At 36.7% G+C, this 16,478-nt stretch overlaps 4 protein-coding genes across 4 annotated transcripts; 1 reads left to right on the top strand and 3 right to left on the bottom strand.

Annotated features, from left to right (window-relative positions):
• Positions 1 to 3,928: 3,928 nt before the first annotated feature.
• Positions 3,929 to 4,483, bottom strand: LOC131008466 (uncharacterized). The gene has a single exon (XM_057935342.1). It carries the CDS (start codon positions 4,481 to 4,483, stop codon positions 3,929 to 3,931), a length of 555 nt encoding a protein of 184 aa, XP_057791325.1.
• Positions 4,484 to 4,531: 48 nt separating this feature from the next.
• On the bottom strand, positions 4,532 to 6,111 carry LOC131008465 (protein FAR1-RELATED SEQUENCE 5-like). The gene is made up of 3 exons (XM_057935341.1): positions 5,837 to 6,111; positions 5,392 to 5,652; positions 4,532 to 5,309 (listed from the first exon to the last, which is right to left on the bottom strand). Exons 1-3 carry the CDS (start codon positions 6,109 to 6,111, stop codon positions 4,532 to 4,534), a joined length of 1,314 nt encoding a protein of 437 aa, XP_057791324.1.
• A 4,958-nt stretch (positions 6,112 to 11,069) lies between these two features.
• Positions 11,070 to 12,307, bottom strand: LOC131008464 (uncharacterized). The gene is made up of 2 exons (XM_057935340.1): positions 11,501 to 12,307; positions 11,070 to 11,360 (listed from the first exon to the last, which is right to left on the bottom strand). The coding sequence occupies exons 1-2, from the start codon at positions 12,305 to 12,307 to the stop codon at positions 11,070 to 11,072; spliced, it is 1,098 nt and encodes a 365-aa protein (XP_057791323.1).
• Positions 12,308 to 13,270: 963 nt separating this feature from the next.
• LOC131013454 (60S ribosomal protein L2, mitochondrial-like) lies at positions 13,271 to 14,866 on the top strand. Its single transcript, XM_057941545.1, has 2 exons — positions 13,271 to 13,559; positions 13,661 to 14,866. Exons 1-2 carry the CDS (start codon positions 13,474 to 13,476, stop codon positions 14,583 to 14,585), a joined length of 1,011 nt encoding a protein of 336 aa, XP_057797528.1. The 5' UTR covers positions 13,271 to 13,473; the 3' UTR covers positions 14,586 to 14,866.
• Positions 14,867 to 16,478: the final 1,612 nt, after the last annotated feature.

Raw genomic sequence — 16,478 nt, 5'->3', positions numbered from 1 at the left:
ATTTGTTTACTATATATTCAAATGGAGTAGATTGGGTTACTGAGTTTATTTCTCAACGTCAGGTTGATATGGGAGTACAGATTTCTGAACCTGTTGAAGAGCAGCCCATTCGTCGCGCTCAAACAAATATGACGCGTGTTCGAACGTCGACCGGCAAGGAGAATGTTTCCTTTGAAAATCCAGCTGATGTGGTAAAAAAAATGTGTATGTATAGGCAATGAAAGTATTCGATTTGGTTGTAATAACTAACTTATAATTCAGGTAGGAGATGCTTGCGTTTTGTCTGACACTCGAAAATTGATGGTGTTGCACCCACGTTCAGACAATGTATGTGTTTTTCTACTTTGATTTTGTCATGAAACATATTAGTATGTAGTGGTTGTAGTATGTATCTGTGTGTGAAATCTATGTGGTTATATGTTTAATGAAAGAATGTTGATTATGTTGTATAATTAATATTTTTATTTCATTTTTTACCGTGCATCATGTGTTGGTGTGTGTTTAGGTGGTTTCGATTCTGTCTTCACCATTGAAAAGTAGGTGCAGAGGCAAGGATGCTCTCAAAAAATCAAATTTCAACTTGTCCCCATTCATCGAAAGGAGTGTAAATGCAACCAAGCGTCTGAATAAGAAAGAAAAAGCACTTGGAATGTTTGCATTATGCAGTGACGATGAAGAACATTATATTTTGAATCATTATAACTTTTTATTTCAATATTAAATATATGACTGAATTTATATTTCATTATTTGATGAATTTAGTAATTTTTTATTTGTAATATAAATTTTTCCTTGTTTGGGTCGGATTCCAGAGACGAAATACTGTTCATTTGCAGGGATTTAATACTGCAAAGAATGCACTTTGGTACTTTGTGCATGGGCAAAGTTGTTGGATTGGATGTTATAAATGCATGGTGTTTGATGCTGAATGGCAACGAGGAACTACGGTCTGAGAATTCACCCACACGGTTCTTTGCAAGTACCGGAGTTTGTGTAAGAATCTTCTTATGCTTTTCTAGCTTAATTGTTACTTTGTTCATTTATATGTTTGAAAATTAGAAAATATTTATGATCATTTTGATAAAAAATTCATGTTTATAATGGAAAATGTTCAGCTGGAGTCAACAATAGAGCCACCATGTTCTTCGGCATACGCCAAGAGGCGTGATATATTTTTCAGGCTATTTGAAGCTGATATAGCATGCTTAAAGGATGTTTCTCTCTCGATTATAGATCTGGTATTATTTTAATATATATATATATATATATATATATATATATATATATATATATATATGTGCATATTCTGCGTATGGTTTATTTTAACGTTATATATGTCTGCAGTTTTTCTTTCCCATATGTCGAGCGATGAAATATTATGTTATTTGCGTGGACGTGAGAAGGGAGAAAGTATATATTTGGGATAGTCAGAACGAGTCAATGGAACACTGTCGGGATGAAAAATACCAAACTACAATTGGACTACTGGTAATAGTTTAATTTACTGTGAAGTTAAAATGCTTTGTTGTTTAAGCACAATTAATAATTTAGGTGAAATTTATTATCTTATTTTTGGTCATATATGTACAGAAAAGTATGCTTGCGGACTATATGACCTATGCAGGGCATGTGCATAGGAGCAATATCGTGAGGCGCAGTAAGATGACGGTGGTCCAAATAAAGTGGGGGGATTTCAAAAATATAAATGACACCGGTGTTTACATGATGCGGCACATGGAGATGTTTATGGGTGATTTGTCGTCGTCGTGGACATGTGGTCTAGCTCCAAAACTGAAGAAGCAATTAAATCTTTTGAGGGTGAGGTACTGTGCATCCCTCATTGGATGGGAGAAGAACCAAGTTAAAGATGCAATCGCGACAAGCGCCAACAATGCTTATGACTTAAAGGCTGTGAATCAAAGTCTCAACATCGACGCGAAATTGCTTGGATGAGTATAAAATCTGCTTGCTTTATGCTTTATGGAATGGTATAAAACATATTTGCTGTTTAGTTCATACGTTATTTTATCTATTGACGATCAAATACATGGTTAATTGTGCGTCATTATGATATTTAGACTATTTCAGTTTATCGAATCTTTAAAACCATATTATTTCATGGATATTTTTTGGGGCATTTTGCCAATGTTTTTATTTATATATATAATGCCTGGTTGTGGGATATATAAAAATCATTTTTGTTGTTTGTGAGTAATTCATGTCTGCTTAATAATTCAAAGACGTGGTACAATAGAATTTCATTGATCGTATGAACGTTATCCCATAACATTATCAATTTAATAAGATTTTCTTAACTACTCATCTTCTAATTTCATCTTTTAATCACCGTATCCCAATTTCCCCCAAACTCCCATACATTAATTAAATATGAGCTTAAGATAGGGGTGTAAACGAACCAAGCCGCTCGCGAACTATTCGGGCCTCGGCTCGAAAAAAGCTCGTTCGAAATTCATTTGTTCGCGAACTATTCGGGGCTCGGCTCGAAAAAAGCTCGTTCGAAATTCATTTGTTTTCTAAACGAGCCGAACTCGAGTTCGAATCCGAGCTCAATTAAATAATTGAGCCGAACTCGAGCCTGTGCATGTTCGGCTTGTGAGCTTGTGAACATGTTCGGCTCGAACCTATTTGCGAGTATGTTTGAGAATAGGCTCACGAATAGGTTCATTAAATCATAATTTTATATATATTATTTGTTAAATATTTTTTAAATAATAAAATAATACTCATAATTAAAAAACATTACTACTAACTTGATAAATTATCTATTTGTTAAAAATAATTTATAAATTATGATTCATATTTTTTTTTATTTTAATGAAACCTTAATATATAAATAGCTCGAGTTTGGTTCGAATTCGAGCTTGAATTTGAAACCGAGCTTAAAATTTGAGCCGAGCTCGAGCTCGAGATAAACGAATAATTAACGAGCCGAATTCGAACCAAACTCGAGCTTGGGATTTTTGCCTTATGAATAGTACTTGTGAAAAAAAAAAAAACAATCCTTTCAACAAGTAGTTCAAATGACTAGGGAGTTTTGTATATTTTCCATAATTTTTCGATATAAGATATTAGCTACTCATATTGTAAAGGTTTTTCATTCCCTTTTAAGTGCCATATTATGATATTTTAGAATAAATTTAAGCTAAACATTTTGTGCATCTTTAATATTAGAATTAAATGCATGCATGGTTTTCATTTCTTCTCAAGTACTTCATATTAAAGTTAGAAAATATAATTAAAGGTATACATATGAAATTAATTATACTCTTTTTTGGTAAGTGTAATATTGTGTTATATGATAGTTATTTGAATATGGAGGGAGTATAACTTATGAATCATGTGTCATTATCTCTATGCAATCACCATATTAATAACTTTTTTTTTGTTTTATTTATTTGTAAAATTGTAAGCATGAAAATAGTGCATGGTATTTTTTAACTTTATTCAATAAGTTCATAAGGTAATAATTATAAGATGAATGAAATCAACTTCTCAGTTGATTCATGAATGAATCAACGTACGTCTAGAATTGTACGCATGCAAATAATGCATGGTTTTAACATGATTTTTGCAAACCTTCATAGATTCATAACAAAATAGATTTAGTGGGGGGCTTTAATGAAATCAACTTCTCATTTGATTGATGCAGTAATCTGTATCCAGAATTATAAGCGTGAAACAAGTGCATGGTATTAACCGACTTCATTCATACGTACATAGGTATTCACTACAGAAAAATAATATGATAAATGAAATCAACTTGTCAGTTGATGAAATTAAATCCAGATTTCAAAAAAAAAACATATCCAAGTACTACTGCAGTTCTCAGTCCAGGGCTAAAATATCCAAAACGTAATAAGTTAAATGAATAAAACAAAAGTGTAGAATGCGAATGATAATATTCTAATTAATCATCATCGCTCTCCTCCTCAACAACCTTTCCACAATTGCGCGAATCATGACGGACCAGGCGTCTACATTTTTTGCACCTTCTCTTTGGTTTCTTGGCCTTCTGGAGCTCTTTCTCATAAGTAGACTTCAAACGCTTCCCACTGCCTTTAGTTTTTACCGGGTCTGGCGGATGTATGGTTATTTCAGAGGGTAGTTTGGATCTATAGAACGTCTGGAACATTTTTTCCTTAGCAGTTGCAGAGGTTGTGGACTGAGTCTCATTGGTATCTGCCCATTTTTTAAGTTCAACCATGAGTGACTCAGTTAACGCCTCGTTCCCTTCAGCAATTGCGATGCATCTAAACGCCTCTGAAAATAATGGAAAGTTGTGTGTTTTTATGTTGTCAATCGATAACACACTTTTCCCAGCATCCTTCAGCCATCTACCTATAACATACTTCTGTGGAATAGCTTTGAGACCAATGTTGTGCATAACAACAAACATGTGCCTGCATGACAACCCATCCTTCACGAATTTCTTACATGAGCAGATTATGGTGTCCTCCAACATGTTGTGAGCCACAAAGAAGGTACCATTGGAACGATCATTTATGACATACTAGTGCTCTTCAGCTCCTGTATCCATTGATTTTATGCAGCAGCGGTTAAATGCCTCAAATATTTCAACCTGCACTTCCAAGAAAATATTCCTGGTGTATATATCAGACGCGTGCTGCTCTATGGATGAGTGTGTCTTCAATTTGGGTGTCGTAGTCTGGTCGGTCATGCACAGCTGTTTGTATGAGTGTCTCTGGGCCTGCATTGCGCTTTCATAATGAATATAGAAAGAAGCGAGATTAGAATTGCGATTCAAGTACTTACGGAAGAAGCTATTCTCGCTTTCCGACATTGATGTGGTTCTAAACAAACCACTCATACTTAAATCACGAAAATATGCAGGGATCCAATATGTCCGCTTGGAGAACATATATGAGAACCACGAATGTTCAGCAAGGCCATATTCATTTATAACCTCGAACCACTTCTCCTCAAAATCAGAAGGCTCGTCGAACTCAGACCATGCAACTTCGTATAACTTGCTTGTCAGTTCAGCGTTTTCTCTCAACGAAATTGGAAGTTTCTGGGCCACTTTCATCATTATGTGCCACATGCAAAATCTGTGTCTTGTATTCGGCATCACATTTTCAACAGCGATTTTCAGTGCAGGATCTTGGTCAGTTATAAGCATAGTAGGTGTATGTCCCATACAGTCCACAAATTGCTTTAGTATCCAAGAGTATGAACTCACATCCTCTCTGCTTAGTAAGCCAGCTGCAAATGTAACGCATCCACCATGGTTGTCCTTCCCAGTAAAGGGTGCAAAAATCATGTTGTACCTATCAATTGAGTTTGAATAGTGCTTATTATAAGATAGGATATTAATGTTACGGTTTATTATTCTGTATATTGAACACAAACCTGTTGGTTGAGTAGGTCGCATCAAACGAAACTGCGTCACCAAAGATGCTGAAGTTTTCAACCCCTGTTGCATCACTCCAGAATATGCTCTTCACTTTTTGACACTCGTCGAGCAAATATTCACACTTAAACCGATCATCCAGATCGCGTTTGGTGATAAATCTGTCCAACAGCAACTGTGCGTCTGAACCATCAGGATAACAATTCATCTGATAGGACAAGTTTCTAAAGTCATCGCTCGTACATCCAACGTCTTCATAGCTACAAACCAGCTCTTTAAAAATTCTGAATGCTCTCATTGGTCCAATATTAGCTTTAGCACATTTTAACATGATCATGTGATGTGACAGATCTAAGTTCCGATTGCATTTCATCAGGTGACGGCACTCTGGCGTTACTAATTCGTGGTTATGAGCTTCAGCGAGATTGCTAACAACGTACTCACCCTCTGCTCACAGTAACACGTGCTTTGCAGCCGTTCCTAGTAGATGGCTTTCGACGTCTCTTTTTTTTCTTCGACTGTGTTTCGGATGACTGATCATGCGTAGCAGGATTAATGCCTTCTCTGATGCAGAAAAAATATTGATATATAATCTGCCCATATTTCCCTCTCTTAAGAGCGCCTTTACGAGCATCGAATCCAGACGACCTTCCGTAATTTTTATAAAACTGAAATGCATCTTTAAGAGACTTGAACACTTGACCTACGTAGGGCTTCATAGGCTCGTCACAAATTGGTTTGTATAATTGGTGTCCATTGTGCTGCCCTTCAGTGTTTTCACAACCTGAAATTATCATAAAATACGATGAAAGACTTAACTGATGAATCACAAAACACAATTTAATTAATTGATTCAATGATTGTCAGGATTTTTGGGACACTAAAGTAGAAAATAATCTGCGCACCATATACCAGAATTTTGGTATGAATTTTTTGAAACTTGAAAACTGATGCGTAATGCATAATTAATAAATAATTTCCTCAATGAATGAATCTTAGAACGTATGAACTTCAATTTGATAAACTACGAACCTATGAACATCTATTTCATAACCTACGAACCAATGAACATCTATATATAACCTATGAACCTCTGAACAAATAATTTACTGTACGTATGAATCTGATGAACTTTTATTTCTTAACCTACGAATCTATGAAACATGAACAAATAATTTCATACGAATGAACCTAAGAACATATGAACAAATTAGTATATAATTTCATGAAGGAATGAAACCAAGAAGCTATGAACGGATGAATTTAAATTACACTCAACAAATAAAAAAATGAAAACATATTCTTCAACATACTTCAATGAAATGACGTTCCTACTAAACTCATTGGATCGAACAAATAACCATGATATTATGAACAGTGAATTCGCATACTTGGATTCTCCATAAAAATTGATAGCGTCTACTTCAACTTCAAGCAATTTTTTTTTTAATCTGATAGTTAACGTGAAGAACCTAAATAATTGTAGTTAAAGAATGATATAGAGGCTTAAACGTGATCCCGGAAAAGGATATTTATTGAAATGTTCGTATCCCCCTTAAATATTAAGCGTTAATTATTTCAGCCAAATCTCCTCCAAATCTAGCCGCCCAAATATAAAGAATCAAGGGTCTAAAATTGTTTTTATTTTATAGGATAAGAATGGTTTTTATTTTAGCGCACCTCATATATATATATATATATATATATATATATAGGGAGAGGTTCAAATAAGAACCACTAATAAAATAAGAACGGAGAACCATTTTAAGCCATTCGATCATCAAGATCTACGGTGGATGCATCATCTTGGTGGATGGATGCAGGTGCTGGGTTCGAATCCTGAAGGGAGCAAAAAAATTATTTTTTTCGGATGCATTAAATTTAATAGCGGATGCATTAATTTGTATAGCAGATGCAGTAATTTTATTGGTTCTTATGTTCTCACGATAATTGTGGTTCTCACTATAACCGCACCCTATATATATATATATATATAGGGTGCGGTTATAGTGAGAACCACACTTATGGTGAGAACATAAGAACCATTAAAATCAATGCATCTACTATATAAATTAATGCATTCGCTATTAAATTTAATGCATCCGAAAATAATAAATTTTTTGCTCCCTTCAGGATTCGAACCCAGGATCTGCATTCATCCACCAAGATGATGCATCCACCGTAGATCTTGATGATCGAATGGTTTAAAATGGTTCTCCGTTCTAATTTTATTTAGTGGTTCTTATTTGAACCTCTCCCCCCTATATATATATATATATATATATATATATATATATATATATATATATAGGGGAGGGTTAGAATAAAAACACTCTTAAGTGTATAAAATATAAATGATTTTCAGCCCTTAGATCATCAAGATCTACGGTTGATTCGTAACCCTTTTGGATGAATTCGTGGTCCTGGGTTCGAATCTCAAAGGTAGCAAAAATTTATTTTTCACAATTCGTAACCATGTTGGATGAATTCGTAACCCTGTTGGATAAAATTCGTACATTAAAAAACGTTTATATTTATATTTTAAGAAGTGTTTTTACTGTAGCCCTCCCCTATATATATATATATATATATGGGTGCGCTCCTGTGATGCCCCGCTCTTTTAAATACATATTAAATTAAATAGTTGCATTAATTAATTAGTTATAATAGTTCTTTTGCACATTTAATTATTCATGGAGATGGTTATATCTAGATAATATTATTTCAACAAAAATCTGTATAAGAGATATAGAATTTGCGATTTAATATTCAGCTCTGAATCAAACCAATAAATTTATTGGTTTAGCTACACACGTTTGAGACTTTGTTTTACCAATTGATTGATGCAATCAATATTATTAGAAATTCCAGATTTATAACCGATTTATAAATCGTGTTATTTAGATCGAGTTGATAGAGTTATAACTTGAGCTTATGTGAATAATAATTTTATTATCTTGTGCTATATGTATTAGTATTAAGTCGTGAGTTAATTCCGACTTTCGCAAATTAAATCTCAAGTCTGAGGATTTAATTTATATAAATACGACAAGTATTTAGTTAGCGAGAATTGGAGAATTATTACATAAACGAGTATGAACTATGAGAAATTAGAACATGATAAATAGTCACATCACATCCTACTACACTATTTCACCATCCCTCTAACACCTCATTACTTCAGCCACCTTTCTTTTCGAAAGCTACATATTTTCTCCTGTAGCAAATCTATTCTTTTCAAGAATAGCAGAAATCTTTTTTCAAAGTCTGCAGACTTAATCTCCCCCTCAACTCTCTACAACATTATCCCAAGTAATCTGCATTTTTTTCAAACGCTGCAACTTTCCACAGTAAAGCCATCAACCTCTCCACAAAAATTTTCCTCATCATGAATTCCGTTGTCTACGGAATTCCTCTTTATAATCATCTAAACGATTCAGCTCAAATCAACAATTTCACTAATCAAATTCTAAAGTGCAGAGTTATCATTTTGACAATATTCAGTTAAGGTAAAGGAATAGCTTCAATTCTTATGCTTTCTTATAATATCTTCTCATTCAATAACCTTGTTCTTGAATCATTACTGCAGCCAATATAAACCAATCAAACTCCAGAACATCAACAAGAATCACAAAGTTCTCTTCAGGTTTCACATCCTATACTCATAACTTCATATATGGTACTCCCTCTGTCCATGAAAAAGTGCCTTGTTTACCTTTTAGTATATTCATACCCTTTATTTTTCAACTTATTTACAACTTATACCATTAATAAACCCACCATTTTATTTAACCCATTCAATTAATCCATATAATTAGTTCACTAATTAAAACTATACCACACGCCTAAATCCTAATTGACCCCATTTCCCCCAAATTAAATTACTCTCTCTCTCTCTCTCTGAGAGCATCCACAATGCTTGCACCCATAGTGGGTGCAATACCATGGGTCCCACTTTTATTGCACCCACTCCCACAATGGTATTGCACCCACCCGGGTGCAATAGATTTTAATTTCATTTTCTCTTTACTTTTATTCATTTTTCAATTTAAATTAAACAACTTCAATTTTAACAACATAAAATTCATTCAATTAAAAATCCAAACATTACAAATAAAATTAAAAAAAAACAACAAATATTTAAAACATCCAATTTTCGAATAATTTAAAGCCGTCGAACTACGGGTCAACCGGACCAAAGCGTGCCCATATATGCTCAACCAAATCGTCGCGGAGGCGAGCATGCAATCGTGCATCCTTCAAGCTTGCATTCCGTGCCAAATAGGCGGCGAACTCCGGTGGTGCTCCGGAATTGAATTGTGTTTGAGAAGAAGAATTATTGTTGGAAGAATTGGTGGATGAAGACATTTTTTAGGAGTTGAAGAGAATTGTTGGATGAATTGTGTTTGTGATTGAAGGGGATATATATAGGTGAAAAAGAAAAGAAAAAAAAAATAAAAAAAAAATAAAAAAATTCGGCCGAAGACCGTTGAGCAACGGTCTTTTGACCGTTAAAATTAAATTTTTTTTTTTTTAATTTCGGAAAGGGGCGCGTGTTTACACGCCCCCTCCTTCGCTCCCACATTCGTCGAGTGCGAGCGCTCGCCTCCCCTCCATCGCACCCGGGAGCAACAACGGTGGTGGGTGCGATAGGCCGGGTTCGATCCGGCCATCGCACCCACCATTGTGGATGCTCTGAACTCTCAAAGTTTTGCCCCTTTCTCAATTGCTTTCCCTTTGTGATCTATCGATAGTTTCAGAAACGAAGATCTCTCATCTGAATTGGAGATCTTTCATCTTTCTCCGTCGATGCTGATGATTGAAGATTATATGAATCTGAGGTGAAAACGGAATTGATGTTCCAGAAACGGATTCTTGGCTGCCGAATCTAAATCAGAGGACTCTCATCTTTCTCCGTTGATGCCGACGACTAAGATTCTATGAATCTGAGGTGGAAACGGAATCGATGGTTCCAGAAACGGATTCTTGGCTGCCGGATCTGAATCGGAGAACTCTCATCTTTCTCCGTTGATGCCGATGACTGAAGATTCTATGAATCTGAGGTGGAAATCGATTGTTCCAAACAATTCGTCGCCGACAAAATTGCACGTCCTCCGCCTGCCGCCGTAAACCTCCTCCTCCGCCATTCCCTGGAGAGATACGCTGCCTCCGCCGTTGTTTTCGTAAACCTTCTTCGCCGCTTCGATAAACAGTTCCACCCGCGGCGCTAGGCGATTCGCCGGATCCGATGGTTCTAGAAAAGGATTCGTGGCTGCCGAAACTTAATCGGCCTCTCAGGTGATTTCGTTCTGAATTCTACATTTATAAGTTTGGGGGCTGGTGATGCCAATATTGTGATTTAATTGACGGAAAAACTAAACCAAATAAACTGAGTTTACATTTCAAACAACTCTAAAATTCCTATACATTGTTTGTCACTGTAAACCCTTAACAAAAAACTGAAATAGAGATAAACTACTTGCTTAAGTCAAGTTGTTGAAGTCCTACCAGTAGGCTCTCGGCTGTGTTGCTTGTATCTTCCCCACTTTCTTGCAAATATAGGTAGTTTAAGCTTTCATGCACAAGCTGATCATCCACTTCTAAGCATTCAGGTAGTATTCCCAGCCTTTCCAGTTTCTCTTTGCTCATATGAGGGATCTTATAATTGTTGACTCCTCTAAATTTTCATAGTCTCTATGTAGCACCCTTGCAATGATAGAAACACATGGTTTATCTTTGTTGGTGGATACTCATCAAATGCATCTTTCACATTCTTGAGCAAGTCTTCTACCCCATTAGCTGGCTTCTTATCTTTCAGTGATTGTGTAGCCCTAAAAAATCCTAGATAGTTGACATTAGTATCCGGAGAGTTTGCTGGTTGACAAATTAGTTGAATGTTGAATCCATCAGAGGTGGCAGCTTGTATGAAATCTGGATCATCCCCCTTTGTATGTGGTTTAACATTATCCTATTGTATGAATATATGTTTGCTCATTCCAGCTGGCCACTTAGCTTTAATGATTGGAATCATCTGCATACAGGTTGGTTTTATAAACACTAAATGATGAAATAACATTCTGATAGTAAGAAAGATGACATGAAACTGACTTGATTGGTGAAGCAATCCTTCGTGATTGCTCTTGTGATAGCTTGAATTGGTTTTGTTTCTATGGTGCGTTTCAATCTGTTCTTAGAGTTTATTTGAGCTGGCTCCTCAGTTATGAATGGAAATATACCAATTTTGCCATCAAAAATGCAATTTCCATTGCTATCGAATATTGGTCTTGAAACAGCAGCTAAGAACATGATTTTCTCAATGTGTCTTTTTGATTTGCATGTCCTATATGGCTCTATCTCATTTGGTAAAAGGTAATATCTGCCACTTGTCTTAGTCAAATTAAACCACTTTTCATCTACATGTATTATGTTATACATTGTCTGAAATCTGAATTTTCCACCTTCACTTAATGGATTGAGCTGACATAGGCTCCATCTAAGCCTACACAGCATATTTTGGGGTGTGAGGAATGGCTTGATTGCATTAATGTGTGGCTTTAACTTATTTTCCTTAACCCACAGATGGATCAAGCTCTTACTCACACCTATCTTGCTTGACATGATTATGAGGGAAGATCTCTCTAAAACTGACAATGTTTTAATTCTCTCTACATCAAGTACCTTTTTGTCTGCATGTTTTGATCCCTTCTTCATTGAAATCACATTAATAGGTCTTCCCAAAGCTTGTTGAGCAGCTGCTGATTTCCAAATGCGCCAGATTGTCTTGACATCAACTAGGAACTTTTGTGTCGCCTCCTTTTTTGCTCCATGAATCAGATTTCCTTCTCTGCTGTGTTGTAAGAGCCACTGTCCAATGTTGTTCCTCTCTTCATTTGATAAATTTCGTTTACTAGACATGCTGTAGAAGGAGGATAGATTTCCTTTGTTTGTAATGGAAAGAATTCTGCGCCAGATTCTTTTATAAAGGAGGTTAGGTGGGGTTTGAGCTTCCCTCCAATAAAAATACACTTTGTGTGCTTTTTGGCGCCAAATTTGTGTGGTTCTCACATTTATTTCAGATTTGGAATTAATAAAAATGCAGTTGATTATGTATAGCTCAAAAATAGTCTTTTACATTAAAATAAGCATTAAAAAAAACACGATTCTCTCGCTAATTTCAATCTTAAAATCGGACTCAATAAAGAGTAGGATTGTTTAAATTCTCAAAGACAAAAAAATATTAGCAAACTAATCAATGTCATTAACACTATCCTTATTGTAATTTTTATCCCACTCAAAACAACTTTATCAACTTTCTTAGTAGCCGTGCCAGCACCCAAATAGGGTGCCCTCTTTGGTGGACGGAGAGAATATTATTTTCATGATGCACAGAAGATTAAGAACAACTTTTACTTTTCAAAACCATACGGCGTTGCTTCAGCAGCGGCGGCGGCGAGCAGCGGCTTCACTGGGCGATTGCAGACGGAGCAGGACGACGGCCGTACGCCGGACCCTCGCCGGCCTCAGGCGACGGCGGCATAAGCGAAGAGAGAAAGAGAGGCGTGCGTTCTCTTTGTGTGTGCGCGTGAAATCTGTGAGAAGAAGAGAGAGAGGATCGTGAGGCAATAAGAGAGAGATGGAAGGGTATTTTTTTAATTGAGCTCCATTCTTGGGCCAAGTTTTTTTAACTAAACTTATTTGGGCCTCTTTAATTGGACCGATTTTTCTAAGAAAATATTTATTGGGCTCTGTTTAACAATGGTTAATTGGGATTATACTTTTCTCTTCTCTTCTATTCTACTTTTCCCTCTACTTTCAATAATAAAATAATTTTTCGTCAAATTTCAATGGGTTACTCAACTAGTAGTTGAGAATAAAGTAGTATAAATAAACTAAATCAATAGCCCAAAAGATATAAGCCCATATTAAATAAAATTAATAACAATAAAAATAAAGAATCCTACTTTTGGATCAGAACGCAACGCCGCGCCGCTATTCTTCTTCACGAAAAATTTCTCCCTCAAGCTGCTGCTTCTTCTTCTTCATTTCTCGTCGGCGCTTTTGATCGTTAAACACACTACGTCATGTCCGCCGCCGCCAGAACAGTCTTCCGTTCCGCCTCTACATCCGCTCGCAGTGCCACGGCGAGACTATCCGCCTCCATTTTCAGGTTCCTCTCTACTCGCTTAGCCTTACATCCGTATTTCCAAAATAATGGCACTTTCATTCCCAGATCTGAGAAATTGACACCTAAATCATTACACGGATCAGGTCTCCTGTAGAGACGAGCAGTTTTAGCGATGCTTCGATTTCGCCGCACCGCGGTCAATTCGGGAATGTAGATGGAAGAAACTTCTCAACGAAGACGAGGAGATTTCGATTTCAGCGGAGAATCGATCTGAAACGAAGCACTTCGGCCACTGGAATCGTGGAAAGGATAGAGTACGATCCTAATCGAACTTCTCGGATTGCTCTAGTACGATGGGAAGGCGGAGAACTCCAGAGAAAATCCAACGCGGCGGAGGATTTCACGCTGCCAGCGAAGAGTCTCGAACCCACTGCCGCCCCCGCCAGCGGCGCGTTCGCCTTCTCCTCCCTGCCGGGGTTGGTGGATGACAGAAGCGCAGATTACTCCTCTATTGGAGGAAAGAAACAAACTACGAAGTCTAAATATGTAACGGTTGGAGTGCCTTCTTCGTCGAAGAGCCGCTTTACTAGTGAAGGTTCAGGGAGCAAAATAACTAGTGCGAAGGATGTTTTCGTCTCTGCTTTCTCCACAAAGGCCAAGGGAGAGAATGCAGGTAGCTCTGATGGTTTCCCAAGGATAGCGGTAGCTGGGTCGAGGCCGGCTTTCTTCGTCTTAGGAGAGAAAGAGGAAGTAGGAGGGAAGGACACGTTCTCTCTTGGAGAGGTGCAGAAGTGGAAGAAGGATAGCAGTCGATGGATGCATAGGATCAAGCGTAAAGGGGCAGTTTCTTGGTCTAGTATGATGAGGCAAGAGAAATTAGGGCTTAAGGGGTTGAAGCCGAGGAATGGCGGCAAGGCGGCGAAGAATGGGAAGCTCGGTGATGATCGTGTTCCTGTCACTTACATCATAGCCAGTCATCAATTGGCAGAGGGCAACTTGGTGATGAATTGGTCCGGAGCTGCGACTAGCAGCTCATCTCAATATGCCCAGTATGGTAATAGATACTAACTTTGATTGCAGATTGAGAGCTGAGTAGAAGAATAACAAATCCAAATTCTATTTGTGCTTTAACCTTAGTGTTCTGGTTGAACCTATCTTTATATGCTAGTTATATACAATGTTTTAGCAGTTCCTTATTACCTTTGTGTTACCATTTCTTGAATGCCTTTTAATGGCGTTGGATGGTTTGGCATTCTGATCAATCGATACTGCTAAGGGAAATGTGAAATGATTTGCGGTGTTTCCTGTTGGATCTTTTCAGGATGATAATTCTTGAATCATCCATACAAGTATCGGCGCATTAGATTTTATGTTTTAGAGTTGTTTTAAATGGCATTAGCTTCCATCCATTTTCGGTTATTTTAGTATTCTAACCATGTTTATGAAATTGGTTCAACAAGGTTTATATCACATTTTTCTTTTCCTTTCTCCTATCATTTTGTTAACTTAAGTTTTTTGTGGATCTTTTTTTTAACGTCAATTTCCAGTGATGATATATGATTATTGCTTGATAGAAGCAACTGTCTTGAACTTAAAATAGTAGGATCTACCCTATAATGATTTACATTTTCCAAGTAAGAAGAGAATGCCATGCATAACTTTTGATTAGAGGTGAACATTTCGGGCGGTTCGGTCTGAAACCGAACCAAATCCGAAAAACACGACCCTGAATTATCAGTAAAATTTCAACCCGAACCAAATCGTTTGTAGGGCCAAACTTGAACCAAACCAACTCGTAAATTTTCAGTTTGATTTTATTCTAGTTGGCTAAAACTGTTTGTCAGTGTCTTATCCTCAAACTCAAACACACAATTGCAGCAGAGTGGCAAGGCTGCGGCGCCACTGGAGTGTGAACCTTGGGGCACTGGCGTACCGCGACAAAGAGACCGAGAAGGCGCCATGACAAAGGTGAATAAGCTCGCAAATGGTAGCAAGAGGGGTGAGGCTGGGGTGGGGCCAAGGGGGCGATGCTGGGGCGGAGCCAACGCTGGGGAGGGGCTCTCGCATGTGGCGACGTGCGGTGGAATAGAGCAAGAGGCGCACGGGGGTAAAATTGAGATTGGACTTTTGAGAATGAAAGTAATGAGAATTGTGGCGCACATTTGAAATGTGGAGATAACATAAACCTTAGCTAATCTAAATAGTTGAAAAATTATATATTTATTAATAATAATTATTCAAGCGGGTTCGGGTTGAAAATTGCATCACTTTTTTAATTGCAAACTCAAAAAGAACAATTTTCAATTTTTTTTAAATCGAATTGCACCATTTAATTAATAAAAAGCGAAGCAAATCACCATTTTAGTTTGATTTAGTTCGATTTGGCAGTTTTGGTTCAAGTTTGCTTATCCTACTTTCAATGGCATAGGCTTATATGGAAAGTGAAAGCTTCTAAAAAGTAAGGGAAATGGTATAACTTTGGAGGATTTTTATTTCCCTAATCAAAAGTTGGTATTATGAATTTATGATCACTTGTATTTGTCATTTGGGCTATGAGAATCTTGAAGTTGTGTGTGATCTTAAATTTTATGGATTATAATTTAATTTTGAAGTAGAAAATTTGGATCCAGAAAATGAAAACTAAAAAACTAAAAAATTTGGGCAGTTTAATTAACTTCTATTTTTTTAGATTGTTATTAGAATTAAGTTAAAAAAAACTTTGTACAAAAAAAAAGAGTTGGTCTCCAATGAGGTCGGTTGTACCATGCGGACCGGGTTGATTCGTGCATGTCCACGTTTTTCCATACTCTATTCAGTTATTTTATGTAAATGATACTTAACTAATGATAAATAATACTCCCTCCGTCCCGTCGAGCTTGAGACGTTTCTTTTGGGCACGAGAATTAAGAAGTTGTAGATTAGTGTTTTAAGTGTATAGTTATAAAAGTGATAAAGTATAAG

Source organism: Salvia miltiorrhiza, chromosome 2, assembly GCF_028751815.1.
Source record: "Salvia miltiorrhiza cultivar Shanhuang (shh) chromosome 2, IMPLAD_Smil_shh, whole genome shotgun sequence".
Taxonomy (NCBI): Eukaryota; Viridiplantae; Streptophyta; class Magnoliopsida; order Lamiales; family Lamiaceae; genus Salvia; species Salvia miltiorrhiza.
This window is presented reverse-complemented; position numbering and strand designations above follow the sequence as displayed.

Coding starts and splice junctions, on each gene's coding strand:
- LOC131008466 (XM_057935342.1), bottom strand. CDS start 4,483: ATGTTGGAGGACACCATAATCTGCTCATGTAAGAAATTCGTGAAGGAT.
- LOC131008465 (XM_057935341.1), bottom strand. CDS start 6,111: ATGAAGCCCTACGTAGGTCAAGTGTTCAAGTCTCTTAAAGATGCATTT. Junction 5,653..5,836: donor CGTGTTACTGTGAGCAGAGG/GTGAGTACGTTG, acceptor GCTGGTTTGTAG/CTATGAAGACGTTGGATGTA. Junction 5,310..5,391: donor GCGACCTACTCAACCAACAG/GTTTGTGTTCAA, acceptor CTCAATTGATAG/GTACAACATGATTTTTGCAC.
- LOC131008464 (XM_057935340.1), bottom strand. CDS start 12,307: ATGTCTAGTAAACGAAATTTATCAAATGAAGAGAGGAACAACATTGGA. Junction 11,361..11,500: donor AGGATTGCTTCACCAATCAA/GTCAGTTTCATG, acceptor TTCATACAATAG/GATAATGTTAAACCACATAC.
- LOC131013454 (XM_057941545.1), top strand. CDS start 13,474: ATGTCCGCCGCCGCCAGAACAGTCTTCCGTTCCGCCTCTACATCCGCT. Junction 13,560..13,660: donor CTATCCGCCTCCATTTTCAG/GTTCCTCTCTAC, acceptor TACACGGATCAG/GTCTCCTGTAGAGACGAGCA.